This window comes from Onthophagus taurus, chromosome 10 (assembly GCF_036711975.1).
Source record: "Onthophagus taurus isolate NC chromosome 10, IU_Otau_3.0, whole genome shotgun sequence".
NCBI classification, from domain to species: Eukaryota; Metazoa; Arthropoda; class Insecta; order Coleoptera; family Scarabaeidae; genus Onthophagus; species Onthophagus taurus.
The window spans coordinates 8542322-8563444 of record NC_091975.1 but is presented as its reverse complement, the minus strand read 5'-3'; the positions used below and the strand labels follow the sequence as shown (position 1 = coordinate 8563444).

Here is a 21123-nt window from a genome sequence, read left to right as displayed (position 1 = left end):
TTTTTGGTGTATTGGTATCATTGTTAATCTCGAACCCCACCCATTTAGTGACATTCTAGAAAAAACGTTTTGGGTACGAGATTAAATTTTGTACAACCAGCGCCCTCCCACAAGACGTTCCGCAGTCGCACAGTATCAACGACAATTTATGAAGTTTAGATCCGTTCTTTTTGCGGCATTTCTACACAAAAAATACTACAAATCTTTCTCGCAGCCGTTTAAATTCGATTTATTACGCAGCTTTTGATGAACACCCGGCGAGCCTGATATCGGGGCCGGTCACAGGTAAGTCTATTTTTGACGTTTCGTTTCATTAACGTTTTTTAACCATCGGCTTTCGAGCGTCTTTCGACGAAACCGCACCGAAATTCACACGTGCAACTCAAAATATAGACAGCAAATATTCGTTTTTGATTCATACGATCCGTGGGGATCGCAAAAGTATTCATCGGACGGGATTCGGTTATCGTTCTAACTCGGTTTAAGTCCATGTGGTTTTACGAACCTCTTTGTTTGGGCACGATTTTTTCTATCTTTGATCGTTTAGTAAATAATCCCACGTGCGGTTTTTTTGCACGTGCATTCTTTCTTTATAATTTTATTTTTATTTTTTTATATTAATTAGTTTTTTGGGGTAAATATTGAAAAAAAACTATCTTCTTTTTTTTTTTTGGGTATTTGTACAATATAGATGGCGTCGTAGTTCGCGATTTTTTCTTATAAAAATCTCAATTCTAGTTCTATCACAAATTTTGGACTTTAATCTTTAGTAATTTTACCTATTTTTAATGTTTTTTTGTATAAATAATGGTATTAACATTTTTTTTTTATAATTAATTTCAGATTCGTAACAACAGCAACAACGTTTTAATCTTCAAATCCTCCCTATAACACTTCGCCAGCTGGAGCCTTTGCGTATAATCGCCTGACAGCCCCCCTGGTACTTAACTTCCAAGTTCTGTCATGGTCATGGAGGCACCCCCGTCCCCCGATAGCGTCGGCCGCGAACTTGTGAGGCAATATTATACCCTCATGAATAAGGCACCAACTCATCTTCACAGGTATTAAACTCATTTTTTTATTTAAATAATAGTCTATCAAACATTATTATTGAAAACTAAACACATTTTTATTTCTTTTTGATTCATTTAGGCCCACTTTTTGATAACTATCTAAATCTAAGTGATAGTTGCCATGGTTACCATGTACTAGAGCACTTTTTATGTAGTACTCTATCATACACATATATTAAATAATGCATTAATTTTTGGTTAAACTAAATTTATTGGTTTATATTGCAATTTAAACCATCAATACAAGTAATTGTGATATATTACAGCTTAGAGAAACATATTTATTTCAAAAATAAGCTTAAATTAATAGGCCTGTTTTGGATTAAGAGTTCTGTAGTTCCAAACAGTTCTGAACCCTTCCACACATACATACAGTGGTACAATAAAGCACATACATCCCAAAAAATGATAATATCTCAGCTTCCAAAATGTAATTCAATGAAATTTTTCAACAAAAGATGTAATAAGTCTGTATTTTACATAAAAACTTATTAAAAGTTATTATTAATCATGGAGAACACAAATCATAATCATATCTTTAACTCAAAAACTTCTACATACAGTAGGTTACTCTTATACATATTGCATAGTTGTAATTTCTGTTGAAATACTCTGCCATTCATGTAATAGTGCAGCTTTCAAGTTGTTTTTATTCATCTCTTCGTTTTTCTTTCTCCATACTTTTGTTATGCCATTATAACTGAAAATATTGAATGCCAGAAGGTAGGTTTTTCTAGTAACTCTACTGCTTCTGGCCTTCCTTACTTTAGTTGTAAGGGATGGCTCATCATATAATTGTATCTTTAATACCATCCCAAATTGAGCCTAAGAATTTTCCTCTCCCATGTGTGATGTGATGGATTAATGGTTTGAATAGTATTTTGCGGTAACCACGACTTAAATCTGTAAAGTATTGAACTATTTTTTGAATTATGATTGTTAAAAAATGTTGGAAGGTAATGTTTTGGCATCGCGTTCATGATTTTTTCGAGAATTCCGCTGTTTTTTGCGACTACCTTATCACGAAAAAAATCAAAATTATCATAATTTGCAAAACCATATTATATGGTTTATATAAAGACTAACATTTGGAGAGGAAATAATCTATTTATTCATAGTTGTAAGTTAATGACTCAGAGATCAATACAGATCAATCATTATAGAAAAGGGAGTTTCATAATACTGTAAAACTTCGATATAAGTAATTTACTCTTTTTTACCCTTAGAACTAACACTAGAACTAGAAACATTCTGGTTTAGTCGTCTCAATAGACGTATGGCTAAACCCGAATGCTTCTAGTTCTAGATCTAGTGTGAGTTCTGATAGCAATGCTAGCTTATGCTAAATAGCACTAGATGGCGCTAGGTTGTTATACAAATACTCGTAATAAACTAGAACTAACCCTAGAATTAGAAAAATTCGCGGCGTTCTAGTGTTAGTTCTAGTTTTACTTGTTATTCACCGCCAAGATGTTGTATATTTTTAGTGAACTAACACTAGAGCTAGAACTAAAAACATTTGGGTTTAGCCGTCTTAAAAGACGCAAGGCTAAACCCAAATGTTTCTAGTTCTAGATCTAATATGAGTTCTAATAACTCATGTTAAATAGCGTTAGATAGCGCTAAGTCATTATACAGGGTGAGTTATTAGTATAAAAGATGTTTGACTCATCACTTTCTATTACGTAATAGTATATTATTCAACAAGCGTATAATGGTGGCTATTACCCACGAAGAAGAAGTTGCAACACGAGCGAACGAAGCGAGCGAGTGTTGTAATCTGAGTGGGTAACATCCATTATACGCAAGTTGAATACTATACTTTATCTACAACCATTTAATTTTGAAAAAAAATAAAAAAAAAAAGGAAAAATAATAAACTGATGAATGATAGACATTTCAGACATAACCTCAATATTAGAAAGCTGTCATTTCTGTTAAATATTTATTTTTTGATTAGTAGGCCGTGTCAGAACTGTGGAATAATGGCTTCATTATTCAACACTTTGTCAGTCATGGGTAATGCGTGTCATTACCCGTCAAAAATCAATTGTATAACGAATAGATAATTCAATAGTTGTAGATAAAACTATTTTAACTTATACAGGTGTTCTATTTAAGCGTAACGGAGAGTACGTCAATTTATTTAAATTTAACACCCTGTTTATTTTATCATATTATGAATAGAACTGAATTTGTTTATATAACCGTATTTGTTACTATTTCACAGCGTTCATAGTTCCTGAGATATTATTGTTCTTCCAAAATGTGCCCATTACAGGATCTTTTTAAAAACTATGTAAAAACGACATTTTTTTCGATTTTGCCTTGAAACTACGTCAGACAATAGTCAAACCCAGTAGATAGATGATAGTATTCAAAGATATTAGATACACTATAGAGGCTGTTTATAAAGCTTAGTTAGTTTTGATGTTTTTCAAATGGCTTTTTCTTAAGTTTTTTTAAATGAAACATCCTGTATATTGTGTGCTAGTTGAATTGCTCATCAAGTTACCTTTAATTTATGATAAGTATGTCATATGTCTAACTTTAATAGTTTTCCTGATATTTAGAATTTAAAGAAAAATGTGTAATAAAATGTTATTATTGTACTTAAAAAGTGACAGAAAGTAATATATTCTGTCCTTTTTTTGTCACTTTTTTTTGTTTGTCATTTGTAAATCAGTAATATTATATTAAAATACAATTTAAGAAAAACTTTAATAATTAAATAATCAAAACGTGATAAAAATACAATTAAATGACAGAACAATAAATCCCGTTGCTCAACAAGTAGGTATTAATTTAATTAATATTTAGAAATTGTTCAAAATGCCGCCCATTTTCTCTTCTACTACCTATCTCTTAATATGTGCATCTTATTTTCTCTAAAGTCGTAAATTATATGGCAAAAAAATTTGCATATTTCATTACTTATATCTTTTTAAATTTGATAAAGTACCAAGTCGCATTAAAATCTGGTATATGGCAGTAAAATTATTTTATCTACGACTGCTTGGAGTCATCATTACCGCACTCATTTGAGGTGATTTGAGTTACGTAATGAAGTTCATTACCGCACTGGTTTCATTACGTAACGCATTTTTAGCCTAATCAGAACAGACTTAATTTATTGAAACGAGCAACAATACAAAAGAAAAAGTGCTATCTACTTACAGAGAAACAATACTATTTATTATAAACATTAATTGTTATGTTTTTACATTTCTAAACACTTATTCCAGATGAGTAAACATGTTGTTGAAACTGACAATTCTAAATTGTCAACAATCATTTCAAACTATTTTTATAAATGTCAAATAAACTTTTTTAAAGAAATTGATTTTTTAGTAATTTTTAGCAGTCACACGTGGGCTAGAGCATAATTACACTTGTAATATAAATAAACATAGACAGAATATAATATTATTTTTATTATAAAAATTGCGACATCATTCCCTCCTTTATTTCTAAAACTCCAATTATAACGACGTTTCGGGAAATGTTCCCATCATCAGGTTAATAATACTTTTATATTAAACTTAAAACTATCCATTAATTCCTGTTTCACCAGATTGAACATCATTGCATCTTTATTTATCATCTCTATCCTCTTTATTTCATGGATTCTTGTGTCTTCCATATTTGAATCTATAATTTTTAGTTTATGGAGGCTTTGGTATATTTTATTATAAAAATTGCGACATCATTCCCTCCTTTATTTCTAAAACTCCAATTATAACGACGTTTCGGGAAATGTTCCCATCATCAGGTTAATAATACTCAAATATTAAACTTAAAAAGGAGGGAATGATGTCGCAATTTTTATAATAAAATATACCAAAGCCTCCATAAACTAAAAATTATAGAATATTATTTTTATTAGTTCTAATTTTATTTGTTATTCACTGCTAGGTTGTTGTATATTTTTAGTGAACTTACACTAGACCTAGAACTAGAAACATTTGGGTTTAGCCGTTTTAAGAGACGTAGCCATGCGTCTCTTAAGATCGACCCAACCCAACCCAAATTTTTCTTGATTTAGATCTAGTATGAGTTCTAGTAACAGTGCTAAGTGATGCTAAATAACATTAGATGGCGCTAGGTTGTTATCATCTATTACAATAAAGACAAATTAAGTATACAGGATCAACCAAAAAGTTATGACGAAACCAAGTTGTGTTTTCTCTAATGGAACACCTGTATATTATTCCATATTTCGGAATTCTAAACAAAATTTATGTAGCACATCGTAAGCCTAAACTTAACTGTTTTCGAGATCTTGAACTCTCTAAATTTGACATAAAAATATGTTTGTCGTTTTTCATCTCCATAGCAACGTAGTGACAACACATATCAAAAATAGTTTAAATAATGTCCGCCCAAAGATAAATTACGTCACTAATTACATAAATTCGTAAATTTTTAAAAGCTCGATATCTGGAAAACGCTTAAGGTAAGGTCTATGATATGTTACATGAATTTTGTTTAGAATTTCGAGATAAACTCAAATATGGAATAATATACAGGGCGTTCAATTAAGGAAAACGTAATTTTGTTTACTCATAACTTTTTGATTGACCCTGTATACTTAATTTGTCTTTATTGTTGTAATAGATTTAAAAAAACACTGAAACTTTTGTATCTCAATATTTTTTGCTAACTATCTTACTTTAGGAGATAAATGGCCGTTTCCATACATATCAGCGACCCTGTACTTATAATGAAATAAAACTAGAACTAACACTAGACCTAGAACTAGAAAAATTCGGAACTTTCTAGTTCTAGGTCTAGTGTTAGTTCTAGTTTTATTTCTTCTTCACCGCCAGCTTGTTGTATATTTTTGATGAACTAACATTAGAGCTAGAAATATTTGGGTTTAGCCGTCTTAAGAGACGCAAGGCTAAAGCCATATGTTTTTAATTCTAGATCTAATTTGAGTTCTAGTAACAGTGCTAGGTTGTTATACAGGTGTCCTAAAATGCTTCCTAAGGGAGGTAGAGCGCTTTCAAGAAGACGTTCAATATGTGGTTATTTCTCATTATTTCAAAAACTACTGGGTTAGAAACACGAAATTTTGCATATCTAGCTATTTTTACGGGGCGAATACGATAATCGAATAAAAAATTAGAAGGAACGTGCAGTTGCGGTGCAGTTTTAGTGATAGTTTAATACACATGTTTGTGTGCAGTATTTTACTTAGTATTATTTATCTTGAAAACGAATGGTCGTAGACCATTTTATAAGCAGAACATTTTTTATGTATTTTTTTCCGTAGATTCTAATTTTGAGGTTAAAATAGTGAAAATATCAAAGCAAAAAAAAATATCCCTTATTTCCGCAACTGCACATTCCTTCTAACTTTTCTTCATGATTTTGTATGTGGAATCACACCTTTAAATATATGAACGCAATTTCCGGGCATCCTGTATACTTATAAGGAACTTTTTAGATCTAGTCTGGTGTTAGTTTTACTTATTATTCCCCGCCAGGTTGTTGTATATTTTTAGTTAATTAACACTAGAACTAGAAAACATTCGGGTTTAGCAGTCTATTCCTCCAATGGATTGGTCTAGTATCTTCTGCATCATGTAATTCAATCTGAGATGTGTATTAAATGAACTTCTTACTACTAATAGAATACTATACTCAAGTTATTTTTGTTTCATAACCATTATCGGATACATTTGTATTAAAAAAAAAAAAATAATAATTCAATTAGAAAAAAATTTGTTTAAATTCTTAAAACGTGCGAGTGAAATTAAATAACTATTACTATCAACATGTTTCAAAACGTTGCCATTTGCTTGATTAGGCAAGGTTCGTTTGAGATAACAACAAAATGCAGTTGAGTTATGTGTTTGTAATTTTTTTTGTAACCTTATCGGTTTGGTGTTCTTTTTATCTTATACTATTAGGTTTGTTTATATATTTTATTTATTTATTTTTTTAGGTTTTACAATAATCAATCTTCTTTCTTGCATTGCGGTTTGGATCCATCAAACCCGGAAACGACCCCCGTAATCGGCCAAAAACAAATCCACCAAAAAATCCAACAATTAAATTTTCGCGATTGCCACGCGAAAATTTCTCAAGTTGACTCTCAAGCGACCTTGGGAAATGGCGTCGTCGTCCAAGTTACCGGCGAATTATCCAATGCTGGTCAACCGATGCGCCGTTTCACCCAAACTTTTGTCTTGGCGGCTCAGAGTCCTAAAAAATATTACGTTCATAACGATATCTTTCGTTATCAAGTAATTAATTTGTTTTCGTTTATTTTCGATTGGGATTCATTTAAAAACGTTTGTTTAGGATGAAATTATTTCTGAGGAGGATTGCGAAACCGAGAACAGATCTGATGTTGAAGACGACATCAATCAAGAACGTCCCGCTTTAGTTGGGGAAATGCCACCGATCGCACAACAACCCATTCCTTATTACACACCACCGAGTGCCGCCCCGATTCAAGGCGCGATTCCGCAGGTGCCTCCTCATCATCATACGCAACCCCCACCTCATGTTATGCCACCTCAACCAACTCCAGTTCCAACTGTTAATGGAGCGATTCATCCTGATGATTTAAATAATGTTTTACCGCGTAAGAAAACTTCTTAAGCTTTAATTTTTTGAATAATTAGTGTTTTTTTAGCTGCTCCAGTTGCGCAACATGTAGCTTCAACTCAATCAGCGCCTACCATGGCACCACCTATGGCGGCTTTAGCACCCCCATCAATGCCACCACAACCTCAAATGACGGTTCCCGCGATGTCTACAGTTGATGATCGACAACAACAACCAATAACGATTGAAGAAGGCGCGGGAGATGGTCCCATTGAGACTATTTATGGTGATGAACCCACCGAGGCGATTCCTGGAGAACCGGAAATTGTGCCTGTTGAGCCTACAGTTGTCTCAAACGAACCTAAAACCTACGCTACTTTGCTTAAATCGGGAAGCTGTATTGGAAGTGGAACTGGAGGAGGTTATGGAGGAGGAAACGTTTCACAACAACCATCAATTACACCGGTAATTAATTTTAATTTAATAAATTTGTTGTAATAATATATACCTTCTAAATGAGTTTTCTAGCGAATAATAGCGGTGAATAATCATTATTCACGGGTAATCAACTTGACAGATTAATAATAATTATTTGAAACGTCAAAATTTCAAAAAACGTCAATTTAAATTAATTTTTTTAAGACTTTTTAAAAGTTTGACATAAAAAAAAACTCCTTTTATATTATGATTTAGCAATAAATTAATTAATTTTCATAAAAAAAACATGACGTTTCATAAAATTGAATTTTGACAAATTGTTGCGAAGTTGGTAACATTGAATTTGTGTCACATTGACGTTTAAACTTTATTCAAAAATTTTTTTAAATAAAAAAAAAATCGGTTCTTTGTATGGAATCAAAATTTCAAAAAACGTCAATTTAATTTAATTTTTTATTACTTTCTAAAGGTTTGACATTAAAAAACGTAAACAAATTCCTTTTTCCTATGATTTAGCAATAAATTAATTAATTTTCGTGATGTTTCATAAAATTGACATTTAATTTTGACAAATTGTTGTGAAGTTGGTTACAGTTGGTAACATTGAATTTGTGTCACATTGACGTTTAAACTTTATTTAAAAAAATAAATTTATGGAATCAATTTCAATTAATAGTCATTGACTATTTTAATAATAACTATTTTATTTTGATGTTTTTAGCCTCCTGCTCAAAGAAATTTCGATAGAGACATTCAGAGTCAACAAAATATCCAAGGGGGGTTAACTTCCGGTCAACGTCCTAGTATGAATAGGGTTGTTAATAACGTTAGGGGTGGAAATCAACCGAGAGTACCAAGGCAAGATTCTCGTGGAGGCCCTGGAAGGCAAAATGATGATGGTTTGATAAATAAAACTTAAAAAAAATAAAATTAATTATTATTTTTTTTAATTATTTAGTTGATGAGCGCAGGCGATCTCAAGGTAACAATTATAACGACACCAACCAATTATTTTTGGGAAATTTACCCCACACTGCAACAGAAGAAGATCTCAGAGAGATTTTCTCCCAATTTGGCCATATTGTTGATTTACGTATCCATTCAAAACAAAGTAAAGGCGGTGTTATGGGAGCTAGAATCACCCCTAATTATGGATTTATAACTTATGAGACTCAACAAGGCGTTATGGATTGTTTAGCTGCTAAAGTAAGTTATTAAAATTATTAATTAATATATGTATAACATAATTAAAAAACATACTTTGGGACAAATTTTGAGAAAAAGAATGTTGAAAAAGTTTTATGAAAGGATTAAGGTTAGATAAACTAAAAAAAATCGTATCTGTCTTATTTTTAGGAGTACAGAATTGATTCATGTATCATTTTAAATCTAAAAGATGATACTTTAGGGGAAGATATAAACATGTTACTGTTTGGTTATAAAAATTTTGAGAAAAAAAATGTTGAAAAAGTTTTATGAAAAGATTAGGGTTAGATAAACTAAAAAAATCATATCTGTCTTATTTTTAGGAGTACAGAATTGATTTATATGTTAAATTAGAGCCAAAAGATGATATTTTATGATAGATCATAAATATAATGTGGTATGATTACAAAAATTTCGAAAAAAAAGTTGTTGAAAGTCTTAAAAAATAACTAGGATTTTATGTCTTAAAAAGGATAAATTCAAAAAATCGTGTTTGGGTTATTTATTGGAGTATATTATTGATTCATGTATCATTTTAAAGCTAAAATATGATACTTTGGGAGAAGACATAATCATGTTGCTGTTTGGTTATAAAAATTTTGAAAAAAAAATGTTGAAAAAGTTTTATGAAAGGATTAGGGTTAGATAAACTAAAAAAAAATTATATCTGTCTTATTTTTAGGAGTACAAAATTGATTTATATGTTAAATTAGAGCAAAAAGATGATATTTTATGATAGGTCATAAATATAATGTGGTATTATTACAAAAATTTCGAAAAAAAAGTTGTTGAAAGTCTTAAAAAAGAACTAGGATTTTATGTCATAAAAAGGATAAATTCAAAAAATCGTATCTGGGTTATTTATTGGAGTACAGTATTGATTCATGTATCATTTTAAAGCTAAAAGATGATACTTTAGGAGAAAACATAAACATGTTGCTGTATGGTTATAAAAATTTTGAGGAAAAATGTTGTAAAAGTTTTATGAAACCATTAGGGTTAGATAAACCTAAAAAAATCATATCTGTCTTATTTTTAGGAGTACAGAATTGATTTATATGTTAAATTAGAGCAAAAAGATGATATTTTATGATAAATCATAAATATAATGTGGTATGATTACAAAAATTTCGAAAAAAATGTTATTAAAGAACTAGAATTTTATGTCGTAAAAAGGATAAATTCAAAAAATCGTATCTGGGTTATTTATTGAAGTACAGTATTGATTCATGTATCATTTTAAAGCTAAAAGATGATAGTTTGGGGGAAGATATAAACATGTTGCTGTTTCGTTATAAAAATTTTGAGAAAAAAATGTTGAAAAAGTTTTATGAAAGGATTAGGGTTAGATAAACTAAAAAAAATCATATCTGTCTTATTTTTAGGAATACAAAATTGATTTATATGTTAAATTAGAGCAAAAAGATGATATTTTATGATAAATCATAAATTTAATGTGGTATGATTACAAAAATTTCGAAAAAAAAGTTATGAAAAGTCTTAAGAAAGAACTAGGATTTTATGTTTTAAAAGAATAAATTAAAAAAATCGTATCTGGGTTATTTATTGATGTACAGTATTGATTCATGTATCATTTTAAAGCTAAAAGATGATACTTTGGGGGAAGATATAAACATGTTGCTGTTTGGTTATAAAAATTTTGAGAAAAAAAATATGTTGTAAAAGTTTTATGAAAGAATTAGGGTTAGATAAACTAAAAAAAGCATATCTGTCTTATTTTTAGGAGTACAGAATTGATTTATATGTAAATTAGAGCAAAAAGATGATATTTTATGATAAATCATAAATTTAATGTGGTATGATTACAAAAATTTCGAAAAAAAAGTTGTTGAAAGTCTTAAAAAAGAACTAGAATTTTATGTCGTAAAAAGCATAAATTAAAAAAATCATATCTGGGTTATTTATTGGAGTACGCTATTGATTTATGTATCTTTTTAAAGCTAAAAGATGATACTTTGGGGGAAGATATAAATATGTTGCTGTTTGGTTATAAAAATTTTGAGAAAAAAAAATGTTGAAAAAGTTTTATGAGAAGATTAGGGTTAGATAAACTAAAAAAATCATATCTGTCTTATTTTTAGGAGTACAAAATTGATTTATATGTTAAATTAGAACCAAAAGATGATATTTTATGATAGGTCATAAATATAATGTGGTATGATTACAAAAATTTTGAAAAAAAAGTTGTTGAAAGTCTTAAAAATGAACTAGGATTTTATGTCGTAAAAAGGATAAATTCAAAAAATCGTATCTGGGTTATTTATTGAAGTACACTATTGATTCATGTATCATTTTAAAGCTAAAAGATGATACTTTGGGGGAAGATATAAATATGTTGCTGTTTGGTTATAAAAATTTGGAGAAAAAAAATATGTTGTAAAAGTTTTATGAAAAGATTAGGGTTAGATAAACTTAAAAAAATCATATCTGTCTTATTTTTAGGAGTACAGAATTGATTTATATGTTAAATTAGAGCAAAAAGATGATATTTTATGATAAATCATAAATTTAATGTGGTATGATTACAAAAATTTCGAAAAAAAAGTTGTTGAAAGTCTTAAAAGAGAACTAGGATTTTATGTCGTAAAAAGGATAAATTCAAGAAATCGTATTTGGGTTATTTATTGAAGTACAATATTGATTCATGTATCATTTTAAAGCTAAAAGATGATACTGTGGGGGAAGATATAAACATGTTGCTGTTTGGTTATAAAAATTTTGAGAAAAAAGTGTTGAAAAAGTTTTATGAAAGGATTAGGGTTAGATAAACCAAAAAAAATCATATCTGTCTTATTTTTAGGAGTACAGAATTGATTTATATGTTAAATTAGAGCCAAAAGATGATATTTTATGATAAATCATAAATATAATGTGGTATGATTACAAAAATTTCGAAAAAAAAGTTGTTGAAAGTCTTAAAAAAGAACTAGGATTTTATGTCGTAAAAAGGATAAATTCAAAAAATCGTATCTGGGTTATTTATTGAAGTACACTATTGATTCATGTATCATTTTAAAGCTAAAAGATGATACTTTGGGGGGAAATATAAACATGTTGCTGTTTGGTTATAAAAATTTTCAGAAAAAAAATATGTTGTAAAAGTTTTATGAAAAGATTAGGGTTAGATAAACTAAAAAAAATTATATCTGTCTTATTTTTAGGAGTACAAAATTGATTTATATGTTAAATTAGAGCAAAAAGATGATATTTTATGATAGGTCATAAATATAATGTGGTATTATTACAAAAATTTCGAAAAAAAAGTTGTTGAAAGTCTTAAAAAAGAACTAGGATTTTATGTCATAAAAAGGATAAATTCAAAAAATCGTATCTGGGTTATTTATTGGAGTACAATATTGATTCATGTATCATTTTAAAGCTGAAAGATGATACTTTGGGGGAAGATATAAATATGTTGCTGTTTGGTTATAAAAATTTTGAGAAAAAAAATATGTTGTAAAAGTTTTATGAAAGGATTAGGGTTATATAAACTAAAAAAAAATCATATCTGTCTTATTTTTAGTAGTACAGAATTGATTTATATGTTAAATTAGAGCAAAAAGATGATATTTTATGATAAATCATAAATTTAATGTGGTATGATTACAAAAATTTCGAAAAAAAAGTTGTTGAAAGTCTTAAAAAAGAACTAGGATTTTATGTCGTAAAAAGGATAAATTCAAAAAATCGTATCTGGGTTATTTATTGAAGTACACTATTGATTCATGTATCATTTTAAAGCTAAAAGATGATACTTTGGGGGAAGATATAAATATGTTGCTGTTTGGTTATAAAAATTTGGAGAAAAAAAATATGTTGTAAAAGTTTTATGAAAAGATTAGGGTTAGATAAACTTAAAAAAATCATATCTGTCTTATTTTTAGGAGTACAGAATTGATTTATATGTTAAATTAGAGCAAAAAGATGATATTTTATGATAAATCATAAATTTAATGTGGTATGATTACAAAAATTTCGAAAAAAAAGTTGTTGAAAGTCTTAAAAGAGAACTAGGATTTTATGTCGTAAAAAGGATAAATTCAAGAAATCGTATTTGGGTTATTTATTGAAGTACAATATTGATTCATGTATCATTTTAAAGCTAAAAGATGATACTTTGGGGGAAGATATAAACATGTTGCTGTTTGGTTATAAAAATTTTGAGAAAAAAGTGTTGAAAAAGTTTTATGAAAGGATTAGGGTTAGATAAACCAAAAAAAATCATATCTGTCTTATTTTTAGGAGTACAAAATTGATTTATATGTTAAATTAGAGCCAAAAGATGATATTTTATGATAAATCATAAATTTAATGTGGTATGATTACAAAAATTTCGAAAAAAAAATGTTGAAAGTCTTAAAAAAGAACTAGGATTTTATGTCGTAAAAAGGATAAATTCAAAAAATCGTATCTGGGTTATTTATTGAAGTGCACTATTGATTCATGTATCATTTTAAAGCTAAAAGATGATACTTTGGGGGAAGATATAAACATGTTGCTGTTTGGTTATAAAAATTTTGAGAAAAAAAAATGTTGAAAAAGTTTTATGAAAAGATTAGGGTTAGATAAACTAAAAAAATCATATCTGTCTTATTTTTAGGAGTACAAAATTGATTTATATGTTAAATTAGAGCCAAAAGATGATATTTTATGATAGGTTATAAATATAATGTGATAAAAGTTGTTGAAAGTCTTAAAAAAGAACTAGGATTTTATGTCTTAAAAAGGATAAATTCAAAAAATCGTATCTGGGGTATTTATTGAAGTACAATATTGATTCATGTATCATTTTAAAGCTGAAAGATGATACTTTGGGGGAAGATATAAATATGTTGCTGTTTGGTTATAAAAATTTTGAGAAAAAAAATATGTTGTAAAAGTTTTATGAAAGGATTAGAGTTAGATAAACTAAAAAAAAATCATATCTGTCTTATTTTTAGTAGTACAGAATTGATTTATATGTTAAATTAGAGCAAAAAGATGATATTTTATGATAAATCATAAATTTAATGTGGTATGATTACAAAAATTTCGAAAAAAAAGTTATTAAAAGTCTTAAGAAAGAACTAGGATTTTATGTTTTAAAAGAATAAATTCAAAAAATCGTATCTGGGTTATTTATTGAAGTACACTATTGATTCATGTATCATTTTAAAGCTAAAAGATGATACTTTGGGGGAAGATATAAATATGTTGCTGTTTGGTTATAAAAATTTGGAGAAAAAAAATATGTTGTAAAAGTTTTATGAAATGATTAGGGTTAGATAAATTAAAAAAATCATATCTGTCTTATTTTTAGCCGATATTTTTCCCAAATAATGATAAAACCGGTACGATGTTAAACGTCGAAGAAAAGAAAATGAAAGATCGTCAATTTGGACCTGGAAATGGACGCCAAGGTGGTCCAGATAATAATGGCGGAGGTGGAATTGGCGGTCCAAGGCCTAGAGATAGAGATAACGGAGGTGGACAAAGACGAGGAGCACCAGGAGGTGGTCCAAACAGAGGTGGAGGTCCCCCAACGGGTGGTCCAGGTGGTAATCGTGGACCGAGCAACTTTAACAGAGGCAGCGGAAGTGGTGGTCCCCCAAATCGAGGTCAAAATAACGCGTACGGTCCTGGAAATCGACGCTAGTAGTCGGCCCCCTATTGAAGACCACAATTATCGCTAAAAGAGACCCTTCTCCTTCTTTTTACATACCCAATTTACCTACTACTATTATATTAGAAAACCGAACGAACGTGCGGACGTTAATTTAATAATAAATAATAAAAAAAATGAATAAAACGCGTGTTGGACGTGTATAGTGTGCTCTGATTTAAAGAAGAAAAAATATATGGGAAGAAAGACGAAATAAGTGGGAAGAATAAGAAAAAAATTAATAAATAGAGAGAAGATAAGAATTGAAGAATTTTTTTTAAGAGGGAAATAATAGTAATTATTATTATTATGAGTAATGGTAAAGTTGGTTTTAATAAATTATCTTTTTTTTTTTTTTTTTTGAGGCGGTTGTAAAATCGGAATTATTTCGTTACGAAAAATCGATTTAATTTTATTTTTTATTAATACTACCTCTCATATTTTTCGTTTTAATTAAAAAGCATTATAAGAAAAGATTCATGATTTTGTATCCGCCTTAATAATAGAAATATACTTATATTAAGGTGTCTTTAAAGAGAAAGTTTTTAATATAAAAAAAACCATTCCAACTTTTTTTTAATTCGACATACAACTTAAAATAAATCTAAAAATAAAAAATAAAGCATTTCTTTTTGATATTAATGAAAAAATAAATCTAAATTTTCTCTTTAATTAAACACCCCGTATATAATATATACACTTATACATACAAAAAAAATAGAATTGTTCATGAAGAAAAATATATAAAAAGATGAAGAAAAAAACGTTAGTGTGCCAATCGTAATAGTGACTTTGAATTGTAATAAAAAAAATTTATTCCATTTAAATGGGAAAGTGAAATAAATAAAATAAGAAGCCATCAAAGTACACCTAAAATTCATTTTGAAAAAGTTTATTAACAGTTTTATTTTCCTTTAAAACCTTTTATTTTTATTACTATTATTATTATTATTTTTTTTTTGTAGACAGAGTGTATTTATTGGCTGTGTGCTTATAATTTATAATTCAAGATGGGTTTTATGGATGATTTTGAGGGTTTCTTTCCAAGTTTCTTTTTTAATTTTCCATTAATGAATTAAATAAAAAGAATATGAGTTTGTCACCAGACAGTCATCAATATTTAGAAATTAAACATAATAAACTAGAATTAAATTGAAAGATGATGTAATTTTTAAAAACGGATGTAATTAAAAAAAAACAGCTGTCATATTTTTTAATAATAAACGTCTGTCTGTCGGCATTTTAATTTAATTAAAGTAAACTACAAAAAAAAAAATAATGAAAGAAAAATTTTGTAGATTTTTTTTGTATTTGAAAACTTGTATAAAACAAAAAATGGATTTTCTCTCATTCTTTTTTACTTATTTAGTTCTATTTATTTTTAATTAACCTAATTTCCTTGTAATATTTCTTTTTTGTATAAATAAGCGTTTTCTGATAATTTAACTTTTTTTTTCAAGATATAGAAAAACCCTTTAATTGCTATTTATTTTTTTAACAATTTATTTTAGATTAAATTAGCATCGTGTACAAGAAATCTAATATGACCTCAAGATCCAGTGAAAATAATATGAGATATAAATTACCCCCTTCTTCCCATAAAGGTATTTTAATTTCTTTTATTAATTTTAAACATTTATTCTTAAATATTTATCAAAAAAATATATTAAGAGTAACCTTTATCATCTTTTTTTCAATTTAACTAATTGATTAATCTTGATATTTCAGGATCAAACCCCCATAGTCATGTGTCAGAATTTAATTAAACCAGAAAGTATGGTAAATCCCTTTTTATTTATTCTTTTTAAAACTAGTCTCATATTATGGTAAACTTATTAAATAAGTTTATTTAATTCCATTGAAAAAGCAATTTTTGTTCAAAACTTGACTATTAATGACAGATTGTCAATTTATCAATTTGTAGTTAGGTAATAGAATTCATTACATCACTAGTTATAAAAAAAGTGACGTTACATAACGCCAAAAAGACATGTCAAATTTCATTTTCATAATGGAATTAGGTAAAACGTTAAACTAACACTAGCACTACCACTAGACCTAGAAAACAAGGTTCAGAAATAAGTTCGAAGTGGCGAAATTCAAATCTCATTTGACAAGAACAACTTAGTTGACAATTAGACACTAATTAGTCATTAACATGGCGTCCAAAGCGTTTTTAAAAGACGCACGGCTTAACTCGAAAGTTTCTAGTTAGGAAAACAATAATAGTTTTTATGACGCTTATTATGCGTCTATGACGAGTGTCTCGTGTGCAGAAGGCTTAAGTTATACGTTTTTGAAAACTACGTAGATTTGTATCAATATGGCATCAACTTGGGCTTGATGGAGTCCTACATCTTGGAAAAATGTAGCTTCATGGACTCTTTTATTTTTGAGAACCGTATAGTTTTGTATCAATACAGGTGTCTCACGTAATTAGTTCGTTAGAACTTTTTCAGGTTTCACTATGATCATAATTTCGTTATTTTAAATGGAATGCTATAGTTTTTATTAATAAGTAAAAGAATAGGTTGAATTTGATAAAAGTACCTAGCGTTTTTCGTTTTCGAGTTATTTTGGTGTTTTTGGTAAATTTCAACATGCTCTTTAAAACCCCATATCTCAGCCAACTATTACTCTTCAGATGCTGTCAAATAGATTGTCATTTGTTGGGTATCTTATACAGGTGGTCAAAAATTAAATTACCGTTTCTCCATATTTAATGGGGAGAAACTCGAAAATTTTAAATGGTACATATTTTGTTAACTTATCAGAAAGCGAATTTAATTCTCTACAAATTATCTATAAACATTCCTATACCTATTTATTATAGTATGCTTCATTTTGAGAAATTTGTTAAAACATGTACTTATTGCATTTTTTTTATTAGAAAGCTATGGAATTTTGACAGTTTTTGGTCCATGTTTGTATTATTGTTGTCATTAGTTACATTTGAGGACGGGTGTAAGTCATTGACCACCCTGCATAAGATACTCTGATATAGTGGTGGAACGGATATCCATTTTTTAACCAAATATCTTATTATATATTAAATACCTATTACTTAGTACTCCACCATTCACATGAATTAGTATCTTTTTTGGGTGTTGGACACTGCAGATAATAATCAAGTTCACCCCAATAGGACTTTTTTCATTGAATACAACTTTATTTATATCAGGTTTGTCTTTAGCAACCTCATTGTAACAATCCCAATACGATATATAAAATCTCTTGTTGCAGTTTCGTCTAGCAAAAACAATATTTGAAGTTATTACGAAAAGTTGGCATTGCAGGTTAATAAAAACGGGAGAAAGATGTGGAAGTTGTTCGATTTTATATTAAACAAGGAAAAAAGTAGCGAGTCACCTGCACAATTAACTGTGTCTGGTCAAAAGCTTTTGGCTTTTTTTTGAAAATTAACGCAATTATAACTCAAAAACTAAAAGCGATGGAGAAATACTTTTTATACATAAAACCTTAGTAATGGGCCATAAAGACTAGCTTCATAACAAGATTGAACCCAATTATTACCATTTTTTATTTATAAGCTCTAAATTGATTAAACATCAAAATTGATTTTCGAAAATGAACTCAATCATAACTCAAAAACTAAAGGAGATGGACAAAAACTTTTTATACATAAAACCTTAGTAATGGGCCATAAAGATTAAATTCATAACAAGATTGAACCCAATCATTACCATTTTTTATTTATAAGCTCTAAATCGATTAAACATCAAAATTGTTGAAAATTAACTCAACCATAACTCAAAAACTAAAAGCGATGGACAAAAACTTTTTATACATAAAACCTTAGTAATAGTCCATAAAGACTAGATCCATAAAAAGATTGAACCCAATTATTACCATTTTTTATTTATAAGCTCTAAATCGATTAAACATCAAAATTGTTGAAAATTAACTCAATCATAACTCAAAAACTAAAAGCGATGGACAAAAACTTTTTATACATAAAACCTTAGTAATGGGCCATAAAGACTAAATCCATAACAAGATTGAACCCAATTATTGCCATTTTTTATTTATAAGCTCTAAATCGATTAAACATCAAAATTGTTGATTTTCAAAAACTAACTCAAAAACTAAAAGCGATGGGGAAATACTTTTTATACATAAAACCTTAGTAATGGGCCATAAAGACTAAATCCATAACAAGATTGAACACAATTATTGCCATTTTTTATTTATAAGCTCTAAATCGATTAAACATCAAAATTGTTGATTTTCGAAAATTAACTCAAAAACTAAAAGCTATGGGGAAATACTTTTTATACATAAAACCTTAGTAATGGGCCATAAAGACTAAATCCATAACAAGATTGAACCCAATTATTACCATTTTTTATTTATAAGCTCTAAATCGATTAAACATCAAAATTGATTTTCGAAAATGAACTCAATCATAACTCAAAAACTAAAAGCGATGGATAAAAACTTTTTATACATAAAACCTTAGTAATGGGCAATAATGACTAGATCCATAACAAGATTGAACCCAATTATTACCATTTTTTATTTATAAGCTCTAACTCAAAAACTAAAAGCGATGGACAAAAACATTTTATACATAAAACCTTAGTAATGGATCATAAAAACTAAATTCATAACAAGATTGAACCCAATTATTACCATTTTTTATTTATAAGCTCTAAATCGATTAAACATCAAAATTGTTGAAAATTAACTCAATCATAACTCAAAAACTAAAAGCTATGGGGAACTACTTTTTATACATAAAACCTTAGTAATGGTCCATAAAGATTAAATCCATAACAAGATTCAACCCAATTATTATTATTTTTTATTTATAAGCTCTAAATCGATTAAACAGCAAAGTTGTTGATTTTCGAAAATTAACTCAATTATAACTCAAAAACTAAAAGCGATGGGGAAATACTTTTTATACATAAAACCTTAGTAATGGATCATAAAAACTAAATTCATAACAAGATTGAACCCAATTATTATCATTTTTTATTTATAATCTCTAAATCGATTAAACATCAAAATTGTTGAAAATTAACTCAATCATAACTCAAAAACTAAAAGCGATGGGGAAATACTTATTATACATAAAACCTTAGTAATGGTCCATAAAGATTAAATCCATAACAAGATTGAACCCAATTATTGCCATTTTTTATTTATAAGCTCTAAATCGATTAAACATCAAAATTGTTGAAAATTAACTCAATCATAACTCAAAAACTAAAAGCTATGGGGAAATACTTTTTATACATAAAACCTTAGTAATGGGCTATAAAGATTAAATCCATAACAAGATTGAACCCAATTATTACCATTTTTTATTTATAAGCTCTAAATCGATTAAACATCAAAATTGTTGATTTTCGAAAATTAACTCAAAACTAAAAGCGATGGGGAAATATTTTTTATACATAAAACCTTAGTAATGGTCCATAAAGATTAAATCCATAACAAGATTGAATCCAATTATTACCATTTTTTATTTATAAGCTCTAAATCGATTAAACATCAAAATTGTTGATTTTCGAAAATTAACTCAAAAACTATAAGTGATGGGGAAATATTTTTTATACATAAAACCTTAGTAATGGTCCATAAAAGTTAAATCCATAACAAGATTGAACCCAATTATTACCATTTTTTATTTATAATCTCTAAATCGATTAAACATCAAAATTGTTGAAAATTAACTCAATCATAACTCAAAAACTAAAAGCGATGGGGAAATACTTATTATACATAAAACCTTAGTAATGGTCCATAAAGATTAAATCCATAACAAGATTGAACCCAATTATTGCCATTTTTTATTTATAAGCTCTAAATCGATTAAACATCAAAATTGTTGAAAATTAACTCAATCATAACTCAAAAACTAAAAGCTATGGGGAACTACTTTTTATACATAAAACCTTAGTAATGGTCCATAAAGATTAAATCCATAACAAGATTCAACCCAATTATTATTATTTTTTATTTATAAGCTCTAAATCGATTAAACAGCAAAGTTGTTGATTTTCGAAAATTAACTCAATTATAACTCAAAAACTAAAAGCGATGGGGAAATACTTTTTATACATAAAACCTTAGTAATGGATCATAAAAACTAAATTCATAACAAGATTGAACCCAATTATTATCATTTTTTATTTATAATCTCTAAATCGATTA

At 28.1% G+C, this 21123-nt stretch overlaps 1 protein-coding gene across 1 annotated transcript; it reads left to right on the top strand.

Moving 5' to 3' along the window:
- The first annotated feature begins 95 nt into the window (after positions 1–95).
- Positions 96–16381, top strand: LOC111419101 (ras GTPase-activating protein-binding protein 2). Its single transcript, XM_023051857.2, has 8 exons — positions 96–285; positions 844–1061; positions 7027–7327; positions 7386–7671; positions 7723–8099; positions 8794–8971; positions 9031–9278; positions 14599–16381. Exons 2-8 carry the CDS (start codon positions 964–966, stop codon positions 14932–14934), a joined length of 1824 nt encoding a protein of 607 aa, XP_022907625.1. The 5' UTR covers positions 96–285; positions 844–963; the 3' UTR covers positions 14935–16381.
- Positions 16382–21123: the final 4742 nt, after the last annotated feature.

Coding starts and splice junctions, on each gene's coding strand:
- LOC111419101 (XM_023051857.2), top strand. CDS start 964: ATGGTCATGGAGGCACCCCCGTCCCCCGATAGCGTCGGCCGCGAACTT. Junction 7,328..7,385: donor ACGATATCTTTCGTTATCAA/GTAATTAATTTG, acceptor ACGTTTGTTTAG/GATGAAATTATTTCTGAGGA. Junction 8,100..8,793: donor AACAACCATCAATTACACCG/GTAATTAATTTT, acceptor TGATGTTTTTAG/CCTCCTGCTCAAAGAAATTT.